At 32.9% G+C, this 21,343-nt stretch overlaps 1 protein-coding gene across 1 annotated transcript; it reads right to left on the bottom strand.

Annotated features, from left to right (window-relative positions):
- Positions 1–12,254: 12,254 nt before the first annotated feature.
- LOC106108412 lies at positions 12,255–21,343 on the bottom strand. Its single transcript, XM_013289577.1, has 5 exons — positions 21,307–21,343; positions 20,943–21,086; positions 14,355–14,471; positions 12,693–12,824; positions 12,255–12,349 (listed from the first exon to the last, which is right to left on the bottom strand). Exons 1-5 carry the CDS (start codon positions 21,341–21,343, stop codon positions 12,321–12,323), a joined length of 459 nt encoding a protein of 152 aa, XP_013145031.1. The 3' UTR covers positions 12,255–12,320.

Here is a 21,343-nt window from a genome sequence, read left to right as displayed (position 1 = left end):
TTTATATTGTGTGCGCCGCGCAATCTCTGCACGCTTTACTTATCTCGCTGCACGGAAATGAGATATTGATTCTGGTACCAAATGTAATATATTATCTGATTCGATTTTTAAATTTAAAAAAAGCTTAAAGACCTTTTCAATTACATTATTAGAGCGTGCTTACACCTTTGACTAAACTATCGCATATCTGTTGTGAGATTGTCGATTGTTTCATATCCAAGTCAACTGTTTAGTTGCACAACTAAAAATCGAGTAGTGTGCGCACCTCCATAGAAGCTCATAGCAATTATAGCGCGACTAAATAGTTGTGCGACAGTTTAGTCAGAGGTGTGAGCACTCTCTTTAAGAGATATTTAGTGACTACAGTCACTTTGAGGATGGTAGCCTTTATAAGATACTATCTTCTATTGCGTAGGTTCTATCCTAAACATACAAATATGTTCTCTACTGAATATGCTTAAACTGACCGATTTTAAACAAACAGCCAACCGCAATTACTTGAGCCGGTCGCGCGTACATCGCCGAGAATTCCCTATCGGCCGCTACCAGAATTGAAAAGCTAAGGTTTCAAAAGACTGCAGCCTTAACGCATTTTCTAGAAGAGAGCGCAGTTTCATTTCATTTCAGTTCATTCGAATAGTTCATTCATACATTCCTTCGTTCAGATCGTTCATTCGTTCATTGGTCGTTTGATACTGTAACAGATTACGTCGCGAGCAACAGCTATTATAGTTTAAACTAATATAAATTGTGAAATGTGTCAACAGTTTTATCCATACTAATGTAATAATGAGGAAAGAATTGTAGTTTTGTATGTATTTAATTCACGTAAAAACTGGGTCGATGTTAAAAAATCTTTAACCATTAGAAAGGTAAATTTATCTGTGAGTAATAGGTTATATTTATTAATTTTACGCGGGCGAAGTCGCGAGCAATAGCTAATATCTTATATTTTGAGACTATAAATGAAAGGTCTCATCAAAACACCATTCCTTATCTGCAGATAGATTGTAGGAATGAATTATTTGGCAACATTCCAGTTTCGCCGCCTTTCAGGTTCCTTGTTGCGTCGCTAGACTCGCGGGCGTCTGCAACTGTGCTAACAACTAAAATAATGAGTACAATTCAACTAGTACATCTCTTTTTTTTTTTTTAATGGGCGGCTCTATGCCACCCTCTCGTTCCCCTAGCATATTTTTGGGATAGGGACGTTAGGTGCGGGTGGAACGTTTCTTTCTTTATTGTGAAATTACTATAAATTACAAATATCTACAAATTACTTACAACTTTTTAAGATTTCTACTTGCCTAATAAACTAAAGTTACTAAAATGACTAGAAAATATTACTAACAAATAAAATGACAAAATTAATATTGCACTTACAATTCAAAAAATAAACTTACAATTAAATTAAAATAATAAAATAAAATTTACAATAAAATGGCAAGGAACTAGTACATCTTGAAATTAACCAGAAACTCAAAATAAATATATTTTAATTAAGCATTATTATATAACTTTAGTTAAAAAACGCACAGTAGGACTAAGTCTTGAATAATTAATAAAAATTCATTTTGAAAACAGACCAAGCGAAAGATAACTAACGGGAACTAACCTACCGCAAAACGATTGCGCGATTGTCGATTGTTTTGCAGCCAATTCAACTGTTTAGTTGCACAACAAATAGAGTAGTGCGCACCTCCATATAAGCTCATAGGAATCAAAGCGCAACTAAACAGTTGTGCGATAGTTTAGTTTTAAGTGGACTTGAAAAGTGATGTTTTTTTCAAAATTAACTTTTGAACATTTCAGTACCAGAGTATTATTATGTGGAATTGAGAGTTAAAGGGACTAACTTATTTTAATCAAAGTAGAAAGTTTTTCAAACTCGCAAAGTTGATTGGCGCTGTATAAACACTAAATTATTCCACAAAATTGTTTGTAGGCGCGTCGTCTTACCACATATGTGACCTAATTGGAAAAGTTCTAAGCCGCAGATTATGTCACTGATCCCAGTCGGCATTTAACAGGACGAGAATGTGCGCAAAGAATTTTGATAATAAATCACTATATTAGCCAGGAATATATTTTATCGCGCCATTTCGTAATCTTACTTTTTACTAATGAGAAAATTTATGTGGATGGATGTTGCAAAGTGTCTAAAGGGCTTAACAGATCTCGATATAATTTGTAACATGTAGAACATAGTCTAAAAGAACAAATACGTTATTTAGTTAAGTTTTTTAATTCCACGCATACAGACTCGAGGGCAAAAGATAGTCTAAATTAAATTATAAAAATTCAATCGTCTCAAAACATTGAATTAAAAATATATTTAACTACAGACGAATTGAGTACCTCCTTTTTTTGGGAAGTCGGTCAAAAATAATTTTACGCAGGCTTCAATTTAGAGTTTTAAGAAATACGAAATTTGGTGTAAATGTGAACATTTTCTTTGCCAATTATTTTCAACGAAACGAATTTTTACCTCACGTGTATAAAATCTACGTACCATTTTGGAAAAGCGTATAACGAATTGAGACATATTCGTGCTGTTAGCGGAGGACTTAAACAAATCGGCTCATTCTTCATCAGTAATTGGGTCAGGAGTTACAGTCACACCTGTACGGAATTCTAATGTGCCATATCTATCAATTGTTATCAGGTAAAATACGTGTTGGATATTTATAGTCGAATAAACGTAAGAAATTGGTCATCTTATGTTGACTTCCAAATTACATTAGCAATCTTACTAATGTTATAAGTGCGGCAGTTTAGGCGGTAGGATGGATGGATGTTTGCTACAGTTTGTATCCTAAACTGCTCAACGTATCTCGATGAAATTTGGCACGAATGTAAAGGACAGTCTGAAAAAACATAGGCTATTTATTTTTGTTTATTCCAACTCCACGTTGACGAAGTCGAGAACAAAAACTAGTTAAAAATAAGTAAAAGAGTACTAAAATTAATAAGAATTAATCTCCAAAGTCTTTGTGGTCGCAAGATTATTATTTCCAATAATCGATTCAGAATAACGCGGAAGCGGCGACTAATGTAATTAAAGGCTTTAACACGCCGAAACACGATCAAGCTTTAATGAAGCAAAACAAATACATGCTATTTTTAGGTATCGGTTTACGAAATCTCGCCCGACAGCCCGCGTAAATGGAATTGTGAAAATGAATCCTTTTAGATCGCCTTGGGTGTAGATGTTGAAACTTGGCTAACATTCAATGAAAGTTCAAAGTTTATTTTAACTATCCTTGATTTTTGGGAGTAAAAATTGGTTTATGTGTAAACGTATCTATACTAATATAATAAAGCGTAAAAACACACTTCTTTGTAACGTAAGATGTCGGTACTTACACCATATTTTTGAACAATTATTTCATTAATAAAAAGCCCTACACTTACGTCACGCTTTAGGCTATATATTTTCACGGCGTTAAACTTAGGGGTAAATATTTTGGAGAAAAACCCTAATGTGGGAAAAAAACCATAAGTTGTTCCCAACATTAAGGAAGTAAGGTTGCCATAGTTTGACATCATGTCATGTCATTTTGATATTTCCATTGATAATTTGACAAATGTGAACAATAAAATGAAATTTTTATAATTTTATGAGGATGAAGTTGTATGGGAGCAGCTAGTGATTTATAAAAAAAAACATGGAAATGATAGATAGGTATCTAAAAATAAATAGATAAATTAGTTACCTTCTCGTTTCGATCATATCGCAATTAGATTTTTTAAAACTTTGTTCCATTGTAAGAAACTAACAGTACAATACTGTGTTATTGGCTATCGTAGTAATTGTAGAACATACGGCAATCGATAGAATTCCGCTTTATCAATGTTGAACTTTGAATCAATATTGGTGACATTTTGTAAACAACAGTGACGAAATTATATTACTCACGCTATTTTATTGTGTATTTTAAAGTCTATTTTCTGTATATTTAGTATTTGTACTGCTACGTTAAAATCATACTCCATACTAATACTAACATTATAAATGCGAAAGTTTAGATGGATGGATGTTTGTTAGAGTTTGTAGTCTAAACGGCTTTACGAATTTCTATGAAATTTGGCATAGATGTAGAGGATAGTCTGGAAGAACACATAGGCTATTTTTGTTTTTGGCGAAAGCTAGTTATGACATAAAATACAAGCGATCAATTGAAGTCAGTCGCGATGGACACAAAAACGTTTTCCATTTATCAACACACTGACTTGTTACATATCATTGTAATTTGGGTACATTTTATAACATTGTTTTACGTGTTTATTATTGTGTTTACGGTTAACTTTTTGCGTCGGCGGCAGTACACGACAGCTGCACAGAATTTTAGAAACGATACAAATATTTTACACTGCTTTATAAATTTGTTTTTGTTAAACTGACTTTCGTAACATTGCTAACGTCAATACTGTACTGTCAAATACTTTAGAGAGATTGAATTAACTCGAAGTAAAACTATATGAAATTCAAATTGTCGCCCGCGACTTTATCCGCGCGGAACTAATAAAACTTTAATTAGTAGCTTATGTGTTCTTCCAGACTATAATCTATATTTGTGCCAAATTTTAACGAGTTCTGCTAAGACATTCTGGAGATACGTTACCAAACATCCATCTATCTATCCAAATTCGTAACCTTATCATATTTATTAGTAAGAAATAACCAAAAATAGAAACTGAAATAAAAAGAGTTGTATTTTATAAGAATATTAGTCAAAATTCTATTTTACATTCAAGTTTGATTTTTAATATTCTGAAGTCTAATGGACTTGATACCTGAGAAGAAAAATTTTCATCTCATTCCAGCAATAAGCCTCTTATAAGTTCGTAGCGCACCTACATAAAGCCTCCATTGCAATTTGCTCGTGTAATCGCTTTTGTAAGGCACGACGAAAATAGGTTGTATTGTCTGAAATTCTCTGCTGAAGGAATTAAATTTAACGAGCAATTTCCTTAAGTAGTAAACAACTTATAAGTTTATATTGAAGGAAATGGTACTAGAGATTTTTATTGCGTTTAGTTTACGCTGATATTAAGGTGCGTACAGACTGCAAATACACGGTGAGTATTCATGCAGTACCGTATGTAGTGTACGGGGAAATAGGCGAGCATCGAACCACTCGATACGAACGTTACACCTCGTAACGTTGATTAGAGATACTTCATGGTAAATTTTAGATGCGAGTAGTATGGATAATAATCTACGTTGTAAAACATAGACCGAATTTACAAACGAATGATTGATTTTTTTGTTTATTTGGTAGACATTCCCTCTATTTGATTCACCTTAACAATTATATAACGTATACAATATTTGCAGATTTAAAATACATTAGAACAATTCTATTTATTATTGTGTTAAAAACAAACAACGAAGAAGGCAATAAATCGTAATAAAGTCGTTATTTAGTGATAGTTCAATTAAATTAAAAACGAAAAGCAATTAAAATTGTCAATTTAATTAATAATATTAAAATCTGTGATCAAAAGCCTAAAGTGATTGCGGTTTTAAGTAAGTGTTAAATTTGAGGAGTTGCGAAGTGTTAGGGAAAAGTGTTAATAAAAGTGTTCAAATTAAGATTAAAGTATTAGGGACTTTGTTGTAATAAGTGTGGCATCGGATAGAACTTTTTATCAAATCAAGATGGCGTTCGCGGCGGCGCGTATGATATTGAAGGACAAGCGACGGAAGGCTTCCAAGGAGGACTTCAGGGATCCCAGGAATAGAAGCAAGGTATACACTTAATTATACACCTTAAAACAATTAACATACGTGTTTATTTTAAATGGTACGAAAATTATAAATTCAAAAACACTTTGTCTATTTAAAATATCTTGAACCAAAACCGCACCTTTAGAATTACTTAACGACTCTGCGTGGAAAATAAACTTGGAAATAATATTATTTAAGTATATTAACGTCTATTTTTGTATCATAAAGGTATAATGTACCCGCCCTGTGGCGGCTTTTCGCTCGGAAATTGCTCATTAAATGGCGCTGAGCCACGTTCAGGCCGTATATTACACCGTAACATAAATCAATGTGTAATTCTAAACGACAGTTCCTAAAAGTTATTTGTTATTTTATTATAGTGCTACCATGATTTAGACGAACGATATTAAGCAAAAAATATTAATTTCAACTCGCTAAGATTATAAGTTAACGCAAGCATTAGTATCGTTAGAAAACATTACATTCACTAGGATGCCGTCACACTTCGGTGTGATAAGCGTCCATCAAAGCTCGACTTGCTAAGAATTTAACGCGAGATAATTGTAGTCGTTAACGAGTTGAACTTTTAATGGGCTTTCGTTGTTTTTGTGGCTTTTATCCTTAAAGCACTACTAGCCTTTCCTGAAAGAATTTTTCCAACATTTGAAATTATTAAGTCGTCTTATTTTGTACTTGACACTGAAACCGTTTATTTTAAGGACTAATGTAAGTATAAACTTCGGACCAAAATGACGTAGAATATCGTTAGTGTGGCGGCCCGGTTGTTTAATTTCCGTCAGTCAAAACCCGCACTTCCGGTTATAGCGGCACATGAAGGAGAGTATATACCATTCTTTTATCAGTAATTATTTTTCTTAAAGGATTGTATGACACACACTCTCTTTTGTTCGAAATCAAACTGTATATAGTCATCCCACTTATTCCCTTCGAAAAAATAGAGACAAAAATCAATAACCCAAAATATTGTTACAGCTGCTATCGCAATTCGCACCAAAGCTTCAGCACGCTCCATTGGCTCTGGTCTCGGGTAACGCCAAGTGCATTCAATGACATCGCGAACCAGCAAATAAAACTTTATTCGTTCGCAATATTGAACTATAAACTTTTATCAATCGTTGCTTTTAGAAATCGTGTTGCTTTATCGTGTTGCTTTATCGTGTAACTGATTAATTTAATCATATTTAACTTTTTACAAAAAAGAACATTTCTGTTTATATTACGCCTAAACAGAGTTGATACATTTCAACAACAAAATAATTCAGGATTAATATTATCATATTATCATAAAACTATTAAAAAATCATGGTAGCACGTATTAATATGTATTTTGTAATTTAACATTGACGCAATAAATAATAATGAGTAATGTATTTTATTACAATACTAAAATACATTGATTTAATAAAATTTTCATGTAATCTTTCACAGGTACCAACATAATATAATTAAAAAGGCATACGTAATGACGTATAGTATGCAAGAAAATGAGTTGCAACCGATAGGTGTCGCTGATTGTATTGGAATTCGCTTTATATGTTGAACATGATTGCTTACATTTAAGTTTGATAACACGACGCCAACAGCTTTGTATATTAACATGTTTAAACTACCCTTTTTCAATATTTTTAACATCAATAAAAACGTTTACTATATAGCTAAGTGTTGGCTAGTGTAATTACTTCAAACACACTTATTTGAAAGCTATTCAAGTACTCTTCATGTTTGTAATGTAAATGTTTAACAATTCGACAATAAATATATGAAAAGAGATACATCTCCGTAGATATGTGACTTTTTTCGTATTATTTAAAGAGTAGCTTGCAAATTTGCAGATTTCTCTGTAGCTTTTCTATGGCTAAGTAAATGTTTTCACCGTTTCCAAATCTCTTCGTTTCTTTATTACCAAATAACACTTCGGACCAATGCTTGCCTAATTGTGTTTGTTTCCTTGTGTTTTGGAGCCAGATTTGTATGCCAGATACATACGCTCAGTTTCAACTGACAATTTTAACTGAAGAATCGAACTAGTTAGTTAAAACTGTGTGTAGGCGCAATGTTAACTATCAGTTGAACTGTTCAGTTGCTTACACACACAGTTTCTATTCATATGTTCGATTTAAATTGTAAGTTAGAACTGAGCTTATGTGGGCTTTAAGAACATTTTTATAATAATACTGAGATATACAGATCTTGCTCTAAATATGCATATTTATATGTTATTGTACTATGTATACCAGACCAACAAGGTAGATATGCTGCACGATTTCTCTTCCTTGAGCACGTTGTATAACAATATTGTTGTTACACTTTCACACTTTAACTACACCAGTGAGAAAATCACATATCTGACATTTTTGTACACCTCATATCATTTTTATTAACGACTAGCTTGGGCTCCAGAGTTCGATCGCGCCGAAAAAAAAGCTGTAACCCAAATTAATCCAACTCAGTGAAGTAAATTTTGAATATAAACATATAAATACAAATAATATGGATATCATTAGTCCTATCAAGTTGTCTATCTTCATTAAATGACTACTAAAGCCTGCCTCAAATGCTAATAAGCAATTAACATTGCCCCTGTCAGATATTCACAGCATTAATGAATTTATGATTGACAGTCGGTTTAATATCGAAACCTTTAACGATATTAAATTATTGCGAGCTATCCAATCTTAAGTAATTAAGATTGCGCCAACTATGATTCTGGAATCAAATTATTTTTTTTAATAAATGTTAAAATTTAATTATCCACATTAAATGGTAATCGATTATCATCTCCCTTGCCTTATCCTACTCTTGTAGGTTATTCGTTATTCGTTATTCGATTATTAGTCGATGATTTTAAATTAAGAATTAGCTCATGGCAATGTCGCAATTGAATTGGATAAAATGTCCAAACTATTAAACTATATCAAACGGTCCAATTTTAATATATTCAATTTGCATAAATACACAAACCTTTGAAATAAAACAAGTCATGAAATCGATTCAAATCAAATCAATACTATATACTCCGATCCTGTAATCAACGCATTGACAACACGAATTTGTGCTTTTTGAATTTCTGTATCAGCTTTAATTTTTTTATGGTTCCTTTTTATTTGACATTACATTTATAAAAGCAGGAATACAGTTCGATATTCTTTTTTACAAACCTTTATTACATTTCATTCGAAATATCCTAGCAATGAACCTTTTTGTAATTTGCAATATTTCTTTTTACTACAACGAGGACAGGCACTTTTCATAAATTGCAAAATGTCGAACCCCAACTCTATATTTCATCGTTCTATTAAATCCTTGTCACAAGCTTGGATTCCTGTCTAGGAACATAACGTAGTTTTCACTCCATTTTATTTTTAGAGTTAAAATTCATAGTAGACACTACAAACGTAGTCACTGCAATACTTTATTTCAAATTCTCGTAAACTATGATCCAGAATTACGAGATCAAAACTTAAAAAGCAATAAAATTTACTCTAAAACACTTTGTACATTAAAATACGATTAAAGAATTAAATCACAAATTCAAAATTGAACTCAACTACATGTACTTCAGCATGTCAATCTTCTTGGTCGCTACATGAGCTATGTGTGCTTGGTGTATAGGAACGATTATTTCTTCTTGCAGGCTCGGAGCGCTAGCACCAGTAGCTTTAGGAGTGTAAGTCAGGTAATGACAGTACGTAAAGACGCTTTCTTCACTCCTGATCATTACCATCGTCTATTTGATTTCGTTGGTTGTTTTGTCGGCAATGATTTTTGAATGCTACACGAATATTAAATTGATATTTATCATAGAAAAACTTACCTTGACGCAATTACGAAAGATTTACAAACTCTAGGAATTAAAAATGCTTCAAGTTGGCACATAAATCATTGCCAAAGGGTTTTGTCATGAGTCATGCGCGGTTTTGATCGTAGTTTGTTTTAGATGTAGTAGCACATCATCAGCCGTAGAATATCCAACAAGGTGAAGGTAAGAAATGACGTTGGAGATATCATACTAATTAATATATCACCAATGATGACGTGTTTTAGAAATGATGATGGGGACATAAACCAGAAAGTGTTAAGATTGAATGTGGATGGCTACAAAGGAAGAGGAAGACCGAAGAAAGTATGGATGGATTGTGTGAAAGAGGATATGCTTAAGAAAGGAGTGGATTCAGATATGACGGCTGATAGAGATGTATGGAAGAGCAGCACATACTGTGCCGACCCTCCATAAGGGATAAGGGCAAGTGGATGATGATGATGATGATGACGTGTTTTAGAAGAAACGAATGAAAAGAAGTTTGTCTTCTTCGTCTTTTTCTCGAATATATTTTCGTTGTAATGGATATGAACAAATGGTATAAAATCAAATACGCCTTAGGCCACATTTTTTTTTAAAAAAAGTGTACCAATTAATTATACTTTGTTTAAAAACTAAAATAATGTGCTAAAGAGCATTCTACTCAAACAATCGCCTGTAAAAATATTAATTCAAGAAAATTATGTTATATTTCGTCTGCTTTAACTAAGTGATTAATTTGTTTTTAATATGTGGTTGGAAAAAAGAATCTTTGCCCAAATTTTGTTATCACCTTTACCTCTGATCATCTTTTATATTTAAGCGGTCGTGAAGCTTAATTTTTATTCTTCTTATACATAAAACATTTAGTTGCTGCATGAGATTTATCGAATTAAATAGTTTAGTGTTTAATCAATATGTTTTCTTAATTTTTTTAATCTTAAAACAGCGTGGACTTCTTTTTTAACCTAAAAAAAATATTTTCAACTTGAGATTATTAAAAACAAAGCAAGTAAGAAGTCTTGAGTGACAGATGCCCTTAATCATCAGAAGTTATCTTCAATATTAGAATCATCGGCGTACGGACATAAGAAATTATGCCAATGGACCTAATAGACTTGAATAACGTAAGACCGCGGTTAGACAAATTAGGCTACTTGACGCTAATTTTGCATAAAAGCTACATAAACAGAACTATGTAAAACAAATAAGAGGAAAACGTAAGGTAAATAAATCAAGAGGCTGTAATCCCGTTTGTAGATCTTTCAAACAAAAGACGTGAGGGAATTTAGTCAAACGTCCTGTGACCCACAAACCTAGTTTTATGCTTGAGGTAAGGAATGAAACGTCTCCACTGCAGTCTACTATACAAATAATTTTAAACCTTTACAGTCTAATACAAAGAAAGATCACTTTATTCATAGAGAATCTTGATAATTTTGTGCTACTATTCCTTGACTATTTACCATGAAACTCATTTCGTAAATTGGAACTTAAGTAAGTAAAAAGAACAAACTAAACCCATAAATGAACCTTTCCTCGGAATAAAATTCAAACTCGTTAACTATTCACTTACCCTTCGCAGCCCTTTTCTTATCTTCAAGAATCTACCTTCGAGCTTATTTGGCATTTACTATTCGATGTTTCATAAAATTTCTCTTTTTAACTTCAATTGCTTTATCTTGACCTTTTTTGGGTACGCTTTAAGAAGTGTGTTTTGTTTGAAATCTAGTACGCTGTTTAAGATTTTAGACTTTGAATTTTAGTTTAGTATAATTTAGGGAAACGGTTTTTTGTCACCTATTTGTTACTATGCTTTGTTATACTCTTAATCATTTTGATTCACACCACCGATAATAAGAGATAAGCAGACGACAAACCATCAGGTTTCATCCTCACCAGGATAGCTTGTATTCCTCAACGCTGCAATTCTCCTGGAAAATCCTGCCTCGGACAGCCGCTTTATGGACACTATCTCGGTGGTATTACTAAACCAGCATGCCTTAGGTTCCTTTGAGAAGCGAGCTTATCTCTATTTCAAAGGCAGCATCTGCAGTCCCTGTGGTAAAGAGGATAGCGAGGCGTCGATGACTCAGTATTCCCGCACCTCGTTTTCCTTTTATTATTAACTATAACTTAAATAAATGCATGATACCTTATACTTTAAAATTTTCTAACGTTGAATATAAATGTGGCAACGTAAGTCTGTGATATATTAAACAAAAGCGACCACATAACCTCAAAGAACGTTCGCACGTAAATATTTTCCTATAATCCTCAAGCCCGTAAATTTCCGTTGCCCTAGTTCCATACGTAAACACCGACTTTAAGGATAGTGTGAAATAGAAAATACGACGTTGTGAATATCCTAGTAGAAGTCCTGAAATGTTTCTCTTCTCACGTGCAGAAAAGAGACGGAAGGTTTTATTATACGGTTAACCGAGAAATAATTTTTGAGGGTTAGGGCCTGTCCCAACAAATTGTAAATTGTCTGGTAACAATCCAACGTGTAAAATATGTGATGGAAATATCGAAATTTGTTTCCTTATCTGACAGGGACGTTTTTAAGCTATCTGAGCCTCTATCAGCCAGTGGTGGGACCGGCCCTTTGTTAAAACCACACTTTATAGCTTTATGTATGATTATTCTAAGAAAGATCGTATAAGGATAAAAAATAGTCAATATTATTTAATAGAGTTGTTTATTGCATGACTAGAAACTTTTTTATAAATATTTTTTTCATATTTCTCTGTATTCATTTGTTTCTTAATCGCCAGTCATCATTTCCATGAACTCTGAAAGAAAACTTCTTATTAATATACAAACATTGATATGAATTATTTGCATTATCGTCGTCATTGTCCTTTCCTTTATATTAAAAAGAAATGAGACTTGACATGCGGTTAGCAGTAGTGTAATATAGTGTAGCTGTTACTCGAGACTTCGTCCCCGTGGAATTAAGAAATAATAAAAAATATAGCCTATGTTACTCACAAATAAAGTAACTTTCTAATGATGAAAGAATATTTAAAATCTGCCTAGTAGTTTTGGAGTAATTGCGATACATACAAAAATGCAAATCTTTCCTCTTTATAATATTAGTATAGATTATTCCGATATAAAAATTGTAGTAAATACCGTCAAAGTCAACAGTTCCAGAAGCATCGGTGTCAATTTCTGCGATCATTTCGTTGAGCTGGTCCGGAGTCAGCTGGTCATCTAGTGCGGCTAGGATCTCGCGCAAACTCGATGTCGGGATGTATCCGTTACCTGGAAAAACATTTTATGGAGTGGATTAGGAAATGTGTACTATTTATACCAAAAAAGTGCGCTGACAACTTCAGATATAATAAAAAAAAAATTAAACCACATTATAAAGTATATTAAAATGAATAACCAGTCACTGTGTAAATATGAAAATAAACAAGCTAAAATTGATTAAATTTAGATTCAATTTCGTATTTCATCCGAAATACGTATGGCAAATATCGACAATGGCACATCACTACGCTCAAGCAGAGAGTAAAGTCGGCCAGTGCGAGTTTAATTGTTTGTAGTGACGCGCTGTGACGGACAGCTTCACATTAATTCTGCCAACGAACGTGAAGGAATCGATTCTACCGTCCACCGTGTATGATTAATTTACCCCTACCATTCGCTTCGTAATTCAGAATTAATATAATTTTCTTGATTCTTGACATAAAAGTTCACGAAGTTTGATCAGAAATGTATGATATAAAATTATTCATGTCTGTAAGATTTAAAATAATCACTAGAACTAAATTATAAGGCGCACAAAGAGGGACTTTTATATTTTTTTCTAAAAGAGGATCTTTTCATTTTGTCTACGTGGAATAAAAAAAAAGTAAAAAAAAATTGCTCAATGATAACGTTGCTTTTTAACGGTCAAAGAATTGTTGAATTTGATTTATTTTAATACATACAAAAATAGAATTTTTTCCTCTTTATCACTAGTAGAGAAAATACGTAATATGCGTATGTAAAAGTCTGTGCAAAAACATTAGTGAATTTATATAGCTGAATCATTTTTGCTACATTTTCAAAAGATTTAATTCTTTTATTGTTTATATTCGAGATCAATTTATTGTTCGAATGTAACAAATGGTAGGGGATGGCTGGCGTGCGGCCAGCGAATCGATCGTTCGCATTCGTTGCGAACAATTAATGTCGAGAATCCATTGTTTTCTACACTCGTAAAATTGGAAACTGTGTTGTTATATTGGTTTTAGCGAAAACAATGAAAAATGTAATAAAGCTGATTCTATAGAATTCACAGCACTATTCAATAATTATTTTTTGCTATAAAATATATCATTTTTAAATATATTAAAACAACTTTTAATAAACATTAAAACATGAAAGCAATATTAAATCCAACATTAAGGCGACTGCATATTTAACTATTCTATTTTACAGTGAACTTTTCTTAAAAAAGTGATGTAAAAGTGTTCAATCTAAACAACCAAGATAAACTCCGAACAAAACTTGGAATAGAACATCCGTTGTTATCCCAAGCTACTTGACACCTACAATACGTTTTGCGATGTGTTGTTTGTAAAACAAACGACTTGTCGACGAGTCAACAGCCCTGAAGCAAGTTACGTCTTATCTAAATGGCACATAAAACACGCCGCTGTGCGGGAATCTGCAAAATCATCTGTTAAGGTACGTTTTCACTGAAAAAGTACATCCACTTAAAATAATACTGAACAACAGATTTTAGTACAGAATTATTTAGTGCATTTGAAAGCAAAGGGTTACCTAATTAAGTTTTGTTACCTTCTTTATCGTAAAGCCTGAAAGCTTCTTTAAGTTCTTTCTGCAGAGCTTCATCATCCTCATCCAAGAAGTGGGTTGCAACTCGTACAAAAGAGTCGAAGTTGAGCTTTCCTGAGCCTAGAAAAAGATATGAATAAACTTAGTTAAAATAACTAAAGCTTACGCTTAAGCCTCTACATCAAAAACTATGATACAGAATTAATCAAAAAAAAAATGTGTTTATGAAGTGGTAGAACCCGCTTTAACATTTTCACACGAATAGGCCGACTCGTCCAATGCACAAATTGTTAATTATTTTTACAAAGCATGAACGATAGTAAACCTAAATTCGACTAAACTTTTAATCCAGTAAATGTCTATTTTTGGTTGCACGATTTCTAAGAACTCTACGTTCACATTCTACAGAACTTTGTATCTTGGCACCGCGTTACTTTCGCCAATAAAATGATCGCTTAATGCATGTCCTACTTCCTTGGAGATATCGTAAAAATGTGTACCGGGCTAGCTTCCAAGAATATTTCGTGTTAGAAATACGAATCAAATACAACCATATGTAAAGGGAATATGGGTCAAAATTGTTTGAACTATCAATAAGTATTTACTAAAACATACGACAAATTGTTTTAGTTAGCCAATTCCTTAAGGCACCTTGTTAATAAACATTTTTATGAGAAAGTAGGAAAGTCATGCGATATTTCACTTTATGAAATTAATTTATCATATGAGGACCTTGTTTACGTCCACGTGGAATAAAAAAAACAAAAGTAAATAGCCTGTGTGTTCATCCAGATTTGCTCTACATCTGCTAAATTTCATCGAGATCCATTGAGCCGTTTAGGTCGTAAACTTTAACAAACATCAAAATTTTCGCTCATAATATTAGTAAGATTTGTATTATTTGTTTCTTTATTATTAACAGGATATTTCTAGCGGTTTTTTTTTGTTAAAATTTATGCAAAGAACCAAATAGCTTAACTTCAATTATTTCAATACTAAATTCAAAAAAATTCTACATTTCTTTGTGGTCCCTAGTCGAAAACAATGTAGATTTACTACATTTTTCTCATTTCTTATTTGGCATTTTTTAAATAAATGTATAGCCCGAAATTCATTTGTAGAGATAAACTAGAACTTAAGACCTCAATCAAGGAGCTTCCTTTTAACTAAGTTAATGCAAAGTAATTTGACTCTAATGTCGTCCAAATTATAGACCCGATGACCTCTACGCGGACAGTAGGACACACCTCAAGGTCATCTGAATCTAAACCGCTTAAGAAATCCTTCTTAAGCAAGAATCCCACTCATTTATTAACCTTAAAGGATTTGGATAGATTGTGAGCTTTTCTATCCAATCTTAAGGTTGCCCTTTATGGTTTTCGTCTAGTTGTACAAAGTAGTAGGTATTTAATACAGTAGAAAAATACTATTTTAGAAACAACCCATTTGAAAACCGATGCCACAGATTGATTATGCTGGAGAATTCGTATGTTGAATAACTTATCTTATGGTCAGTTTCCATTGACACTAAACACAACTAATTATTTATAACAAATCTGATACTCTCTATAGAAACCAACAGTCAATTATCAAAACATCTCTTTGGATTTAAGGTGCGTAATGATCGATGTTACCTGGTGTAAATGTTACAAGGCGAGCTTTCATTCAATCAGTAGTGTTACGGGGAATCCAGCGAGCAACGTTCGACGCGAATGTCACACCTCGAACATTATCCCACGTTACGTTCGTTCAACACGCACCGGTAGAAAGAGCGCACACCTTTGACTAAACTCTCGCACAAATGTGATTGTCGATTGTTTCATAGTCCATTCAACTGTTTAGTTGTACAAATAACTATCGAGTAGTGTGCGCATCTTCATATAAGCTTATAGGCATTACAGCGCGACTAAACAGTTGTGCGATAGTTTAGTCAATGACGTATTCATAATATTGTTAGCTAATTTTCATTAAATCCGCTACGTAGTTGACATCCATTCAAACAGCTCTGTCTCTTGAACTAGATTACAAATGTAAGGTTAATTAAGTGAAAACACATTTGTAGCGATGTCAATTTCTCATTCACAGCAATATGAGGCAGACTAAGAGTTAATATCGCTTGTACTGTTTAATGATTCTGTTCTGATGAGATTTTAATTACTCCTGGATGTAATCAAATTCATCTTAACATTAAACAGTTTAGATGTTTAAAGTATTCATTTGTTTTATTAAACCTAGTGCTGTATTACGTAATCTATACTATTATAACAAAGCGTAAACACACACTTCTTTGTTGCCTAAGATGTCAGCAATTACAACATATTTTTGAATAATTCTTTTTTTAAGAAAAAGCCCTACACTTAAGTCATGCTTTAGGCTATATATTTTTACGCCATTAAACTTAGTGGGTAAATAATTTGGATAAAAATGTGGGAAATAGACCATAAGTTGCTGCCAACATCAAGAAATAAAAGGAAGATTGCTAAGATTTGTCATGTCATGTCATGTCATTTTGACATTTGCTATTGATAATTTGACAAATGTAAACAATAAAATAAAGTTTTTATAATTTCAAACGGATGAATCCGCACGCGAACAGCTAGTAGGAAGATATATCAGTTTCTATAATTTAACTTTTTTTGTTAATTATTTGTTAAGCTAGCGCTTGACCACGATCCCACCAGAAGGATGTGACGATGCAGTCCAAAGATGGTACGCGCTTGCTTTATAGGCAGCTGTTCACTCGCCTTTTGAAGGCCACGTTATTACCTCTGTACTAAATTAACTAAGACACAGACACAGCCCCGAATTAAACAATCTAAAAGCCGAATACTGAAACGACAAAATATCCCGGTCAGATAAATTGATGTCTTTCTTGTGAATTTTGATAAATTTTAAATGTGAAAAACTTTGCAAATCAATTTTGTTCACTGCAAACGTCGGCTAAAGCATGTCAGAAGCAGTTAGCGTTACAAGTTTTGAAAATAATTTGCATGCTTTGAGAACTAATACCAGTCGGAAACCAACATTATCCGAACTTCAGCAAAGTTGGAGATGCTCTGAAGACTTCCAACACAAGCTCGATTAGTTTGTCTGTTCGTGAGAAATTATTACAGATAGAGTATCTATAATATTCTGTAACTATTGTTTATTTTAAAATTATTACCGGTTATTAAAATATGAAAGGTTGTTCGTTGTTAATATAAAGAGGAAAACTTTGTTTTTTTGATTGTAATGAATAGGCTACTGAACTACTGGACTGATTTTAAAAATTCTTTCACCGTTAGAAATGTGATTTATCTGTGAATAACATAGGCTATATTTTTTCATTTCTTTACTATTATTTTTAAATTTCACGCGGACGGAATCGCGGACAAAAGCTAGTCGAAGATAAGGATAGGCTTTCAAGGACTTATCTATACTAATGTTATAAAGAGGAAAGATTTGTATTTTCGTATGTATTGAAATAACTCACAAACAACTGGACCGATCTTAAAAATTCTTACACCATTAAAAAGCTACGTCATCACTAAGTAACATAGGCTACCTTTTTTATTATTTTTTTTAATTTCACGTGGACCGGCAAGCAACAGCTAGTATATCTATAAAATCATTAGTAAATGTAGAATAAAAATTACTTCAAATATTAACGCGTCATATCTCTGTGTATTAACTTAAAGAGAATATTAGTTCATTAGCTGTTGAGAAATTGAATTCCTAAAATGTACACGACGCAAAGTAATTAAACTTGGAAACGTTTATCTTACGACGCAGAGTTTCACTTTATAAGGTTTATGACAGGGTTATATTTTGTCATCGTTTACTAGAGGCATAATATAATTTTATGACGTCATAGTCTGTATCCAGATGTTATTTATCTGGTTTAAGATTCGATTACGAGCAAAAAGTTGCAATATTTTTGTTTGATTAGGAAGCAGTTATCAATTGTCCGATTGTGTTAAGATTAAATGTGGATGGCTACAAAGGTAGAGGAGGACCGAAGAAAGTATGGATGGATTGTGTGAAAGAGGATTTGCATAAGAGAGTGGTTTCAGATATGACGGATGATAGAGATGTATGGAAGAGCAGCACTTACTGTGCCGACCCTACGTAGGAATAAGGGCAAGTTGATGATAGGAAGCAGTTATCAATTGTTGGATTCTGTGTACATTCTAACGGCTACTTTAACCCTTACTTAGTATAGATTTATTGTACTAAATCTACTGACTCTTTTAAAAATAGTTAAAGACTCTTCCATCACTTCTTGTTATCAACAAACTAATGAAAGCTAATGAAACAATAAAATCAAGTATCTGGCCGAAAAAAAATATGGTTCATATTTTTTTTAATCTAAGTAGTAAAAATGTAATTATTCATAAAAGCATTAAGACATAATGACAAAGTTTAAGTCGTTAAAGTTTAATGACTTCAACTTAATTGGCATCAGCTTAATTGAACGACGCACTTAGACGGATGATGGAGTAAGTTCTCGTTAAGTTATCATTTCTGAAAGCTGAAGACTTGAAATTTACAATTTAATTCTTATTAGAGAAGTTTGTCGTGTTTTAATGTTTATTACAACTTCTTTACTCGCCAATTATTAGCTCTGTTTGTTTTTTTATTTCACAACAAAATGCAGTTTTAATGTAATCCTTCCTATTTTTATTTTACCTACTTTTCGTAGTTTTACTTTCAAATTTATCACAGTGTCACAGTAAAACTACGTTACTAAAGATGTCATAAGAGTTTTCTAGAATTATAAAAAAGTTGTTTACTTGCTATTTTAAAAAGATTTACAAAATTTCGTGTAATACAAGTGAATTATAATGTAACGTTAATTTGAGCAGAGACGTCTATCAATTAAGAGCGTGAAGCGTGCCCGAGTGACAGGTAGACGTTGAGGCTTGTCGCTACAGTTTATGAGACAACGCGTCTAACAAATATAGTTAAACTAGCTGTCCCCATGGCTTTATCCGCATGAAATTATGAGAATTTTATTTCATTACTGACATTTATCACATCATCAATCCCAAATTTCAAAATGACATGACACGATGACAAACCGTGGCAACCTTGCATCCTTGATGTTGGCAGTAGCTTATGGTCTTTTTCCCACATTAGTGATTTTATCCCAAATATTTACCCAGTAAGTTAAATGGCGTGAAAATATATAGCCTAAAGCGTGACGTGTGTAAGGCATTTTATTAAAAAAAGAATTATTCAATAATATGCTGTAATTGCTGACATCTTAGGCAACAAAGAAGTGTGTGTTTACGCTTTATTATAATAGTATAGATTTCATAAAATAACACGGTCATTATTCTAATAAACACACCCCGATTTTAGTCTGAAACGCATAGATTTTGGACTGATATTTAAAAATTTACGAATTTAAGCGTAAATTGTGCAATGAATCCCATGAAATCAATGTTTACGGAACCCATATTACTAGCCAATAGAAGAACATTCTTTTAATTACGGCATTTTTTAATCTGTACCAATATTATAAAGAGGAAAGATTTGTATCTCTGTACGTATTGGAATAATTTAAAAACTACTAGGCCGATTTTAAAATTTTTTTCACTATTACAAAGCTACGGTTGTATGTATCAAAACATAGGCCATGATTTTAATTATTATTATTGCACGCGGACGAAGTCGTAAGTAATAACTAGTGTATCATAACTATTCACACTTAAAGACATTAAGAAATAAATCGATGGTATGTTATGTGGTCGTTACAGTTAAATAGTTCTTCGTATTTTTTTACACAATGACAACTCTTGTAAAAGAATTTAATCACACTTTTTTTGTAATCAAACATCAAAGGACGTGTTTCTTTGAGTCAGCAATCGTCAACTCGTAAAGACAGTAACTGTTAGGAATATGCTTCGCTCGCGGATTTAAAGACGCTATTTTGGTCACCGGCCTGACTGTTTTAACATTTTAATAGTCGCCTGGCGACATCTGTTTTATTTACACTTAGGGTCTGACCCACCATATTGTAAATTGTCTAATAACAATCCAATGTGTAAAATATGTGATGGAAATATCGAATTTTGTTCCCTTATCTGACAGTGACGTCATTTTTAATCTATCTGAGCCTCTATCAGCCAGTGGTGGGACAGGCCCTTATAATTGTAATACTCTATGGTTATTATACATTGAATATTAAAAAGCAAATAATGTTTAAACATTTTTAGTTACAAACCGTTTTATAACTTTTTTTTTAATATCTCTTATATTATAAATGCGAAAGTTTAGATGGATGGATGGAGGTATATTTGTTAGTTTGCAGCCTGAACTGCTTAACGGATCTCGATGAAATTCGGCATAGATTCTGAGGACAGTCTGGAATAAAACATAAGCACGGACTCGTGGGTGATAGCTAGTTTAATACGTTCAAGTCGCCTTTATTGTGAAAATATTTATCTTTATAGTTTAGATGTAAGCTGTTCAATTATTTAAGAATTGCATAGTGTAAATCCCTGACGAGAACACAATAAATCTGCGACATATCAATGGCAGTAGATTGGATGTTAATCTTCTTGTCCTTCTCCTTCTGTATGATTATGAAAAGAGATAAATGCTTACCATCGATGTCTTCGTTGTCTAATATCTGGTCGAGCTCATTGTCGTCGTAGCTGTGCACCATTGTGTTAAGGATGGTGCGAACCTTCTCCTTCTCAATGCGGCCCTGCTTGCTTGAGTCGAACATGCTGAATGCGCGTCGCAGCACTGCGGAAGAATAATAGGTTATATGTAGGTATCTAATGTGTGCTTCTATGTGTAAGAATTTGATAGGCTATTACCTACATGACTGCTATAGGACTTATATTATGTGTACGACGAACTGTCGCAAACTTCGTTAGCGCAAATTGGACCACCATTTACGCAATTTTGACAGCTCGGCATTTAATAAAAAGTAGCCTATAACATGGCCGTCTATGTCAGCTACCCTTCAGCGAAAGTCCGGTCGAAGTCGACCCAGCCAT

The sequence above is a fragment of the Papilio polytes genome, unplaced genomic scaffold (genome assembly GCF_000836215.1).
Source record: "Papilio polytes unplaced genomic scaffold, Ppol_1.0 DF821511.1, whole genome shotgun sequence".
NCBI lineage: Eukaryota > Metazoa > Arthropoda > Insecta > Lepidoptera > Papilionidae > Papilio > Papilio polytes.
Note: the sequence above shows the minus strand (reverse complement) of the source record. Positions and strands in the feature narration are given on the sequence as shown.

Bases quoted from the DNA above. Each gene is read 5' to 3' on its own strand.
- LOC106108412 (XM_013289577.1), bottom strand. From the start codon at position 21,343: ATGGCTGGGTCGACTTCGACCGGACTTTCGCTGAAGG. The intron at 21,087-21,306 runs GTAGCTGACATA...ATTCTTCCGCAG, and splicing joins GACCGGACTTTCGCTGAAGG to TGCTGCGACGCGCATTCAGC. The intron at 14,472-20,942 runs GTAAGCATTTAT...ATCTTTTTCTAG, and splicing joins AGACAACGAAGACATCGATG to GCTCAGGAAAGCTCAACTTC.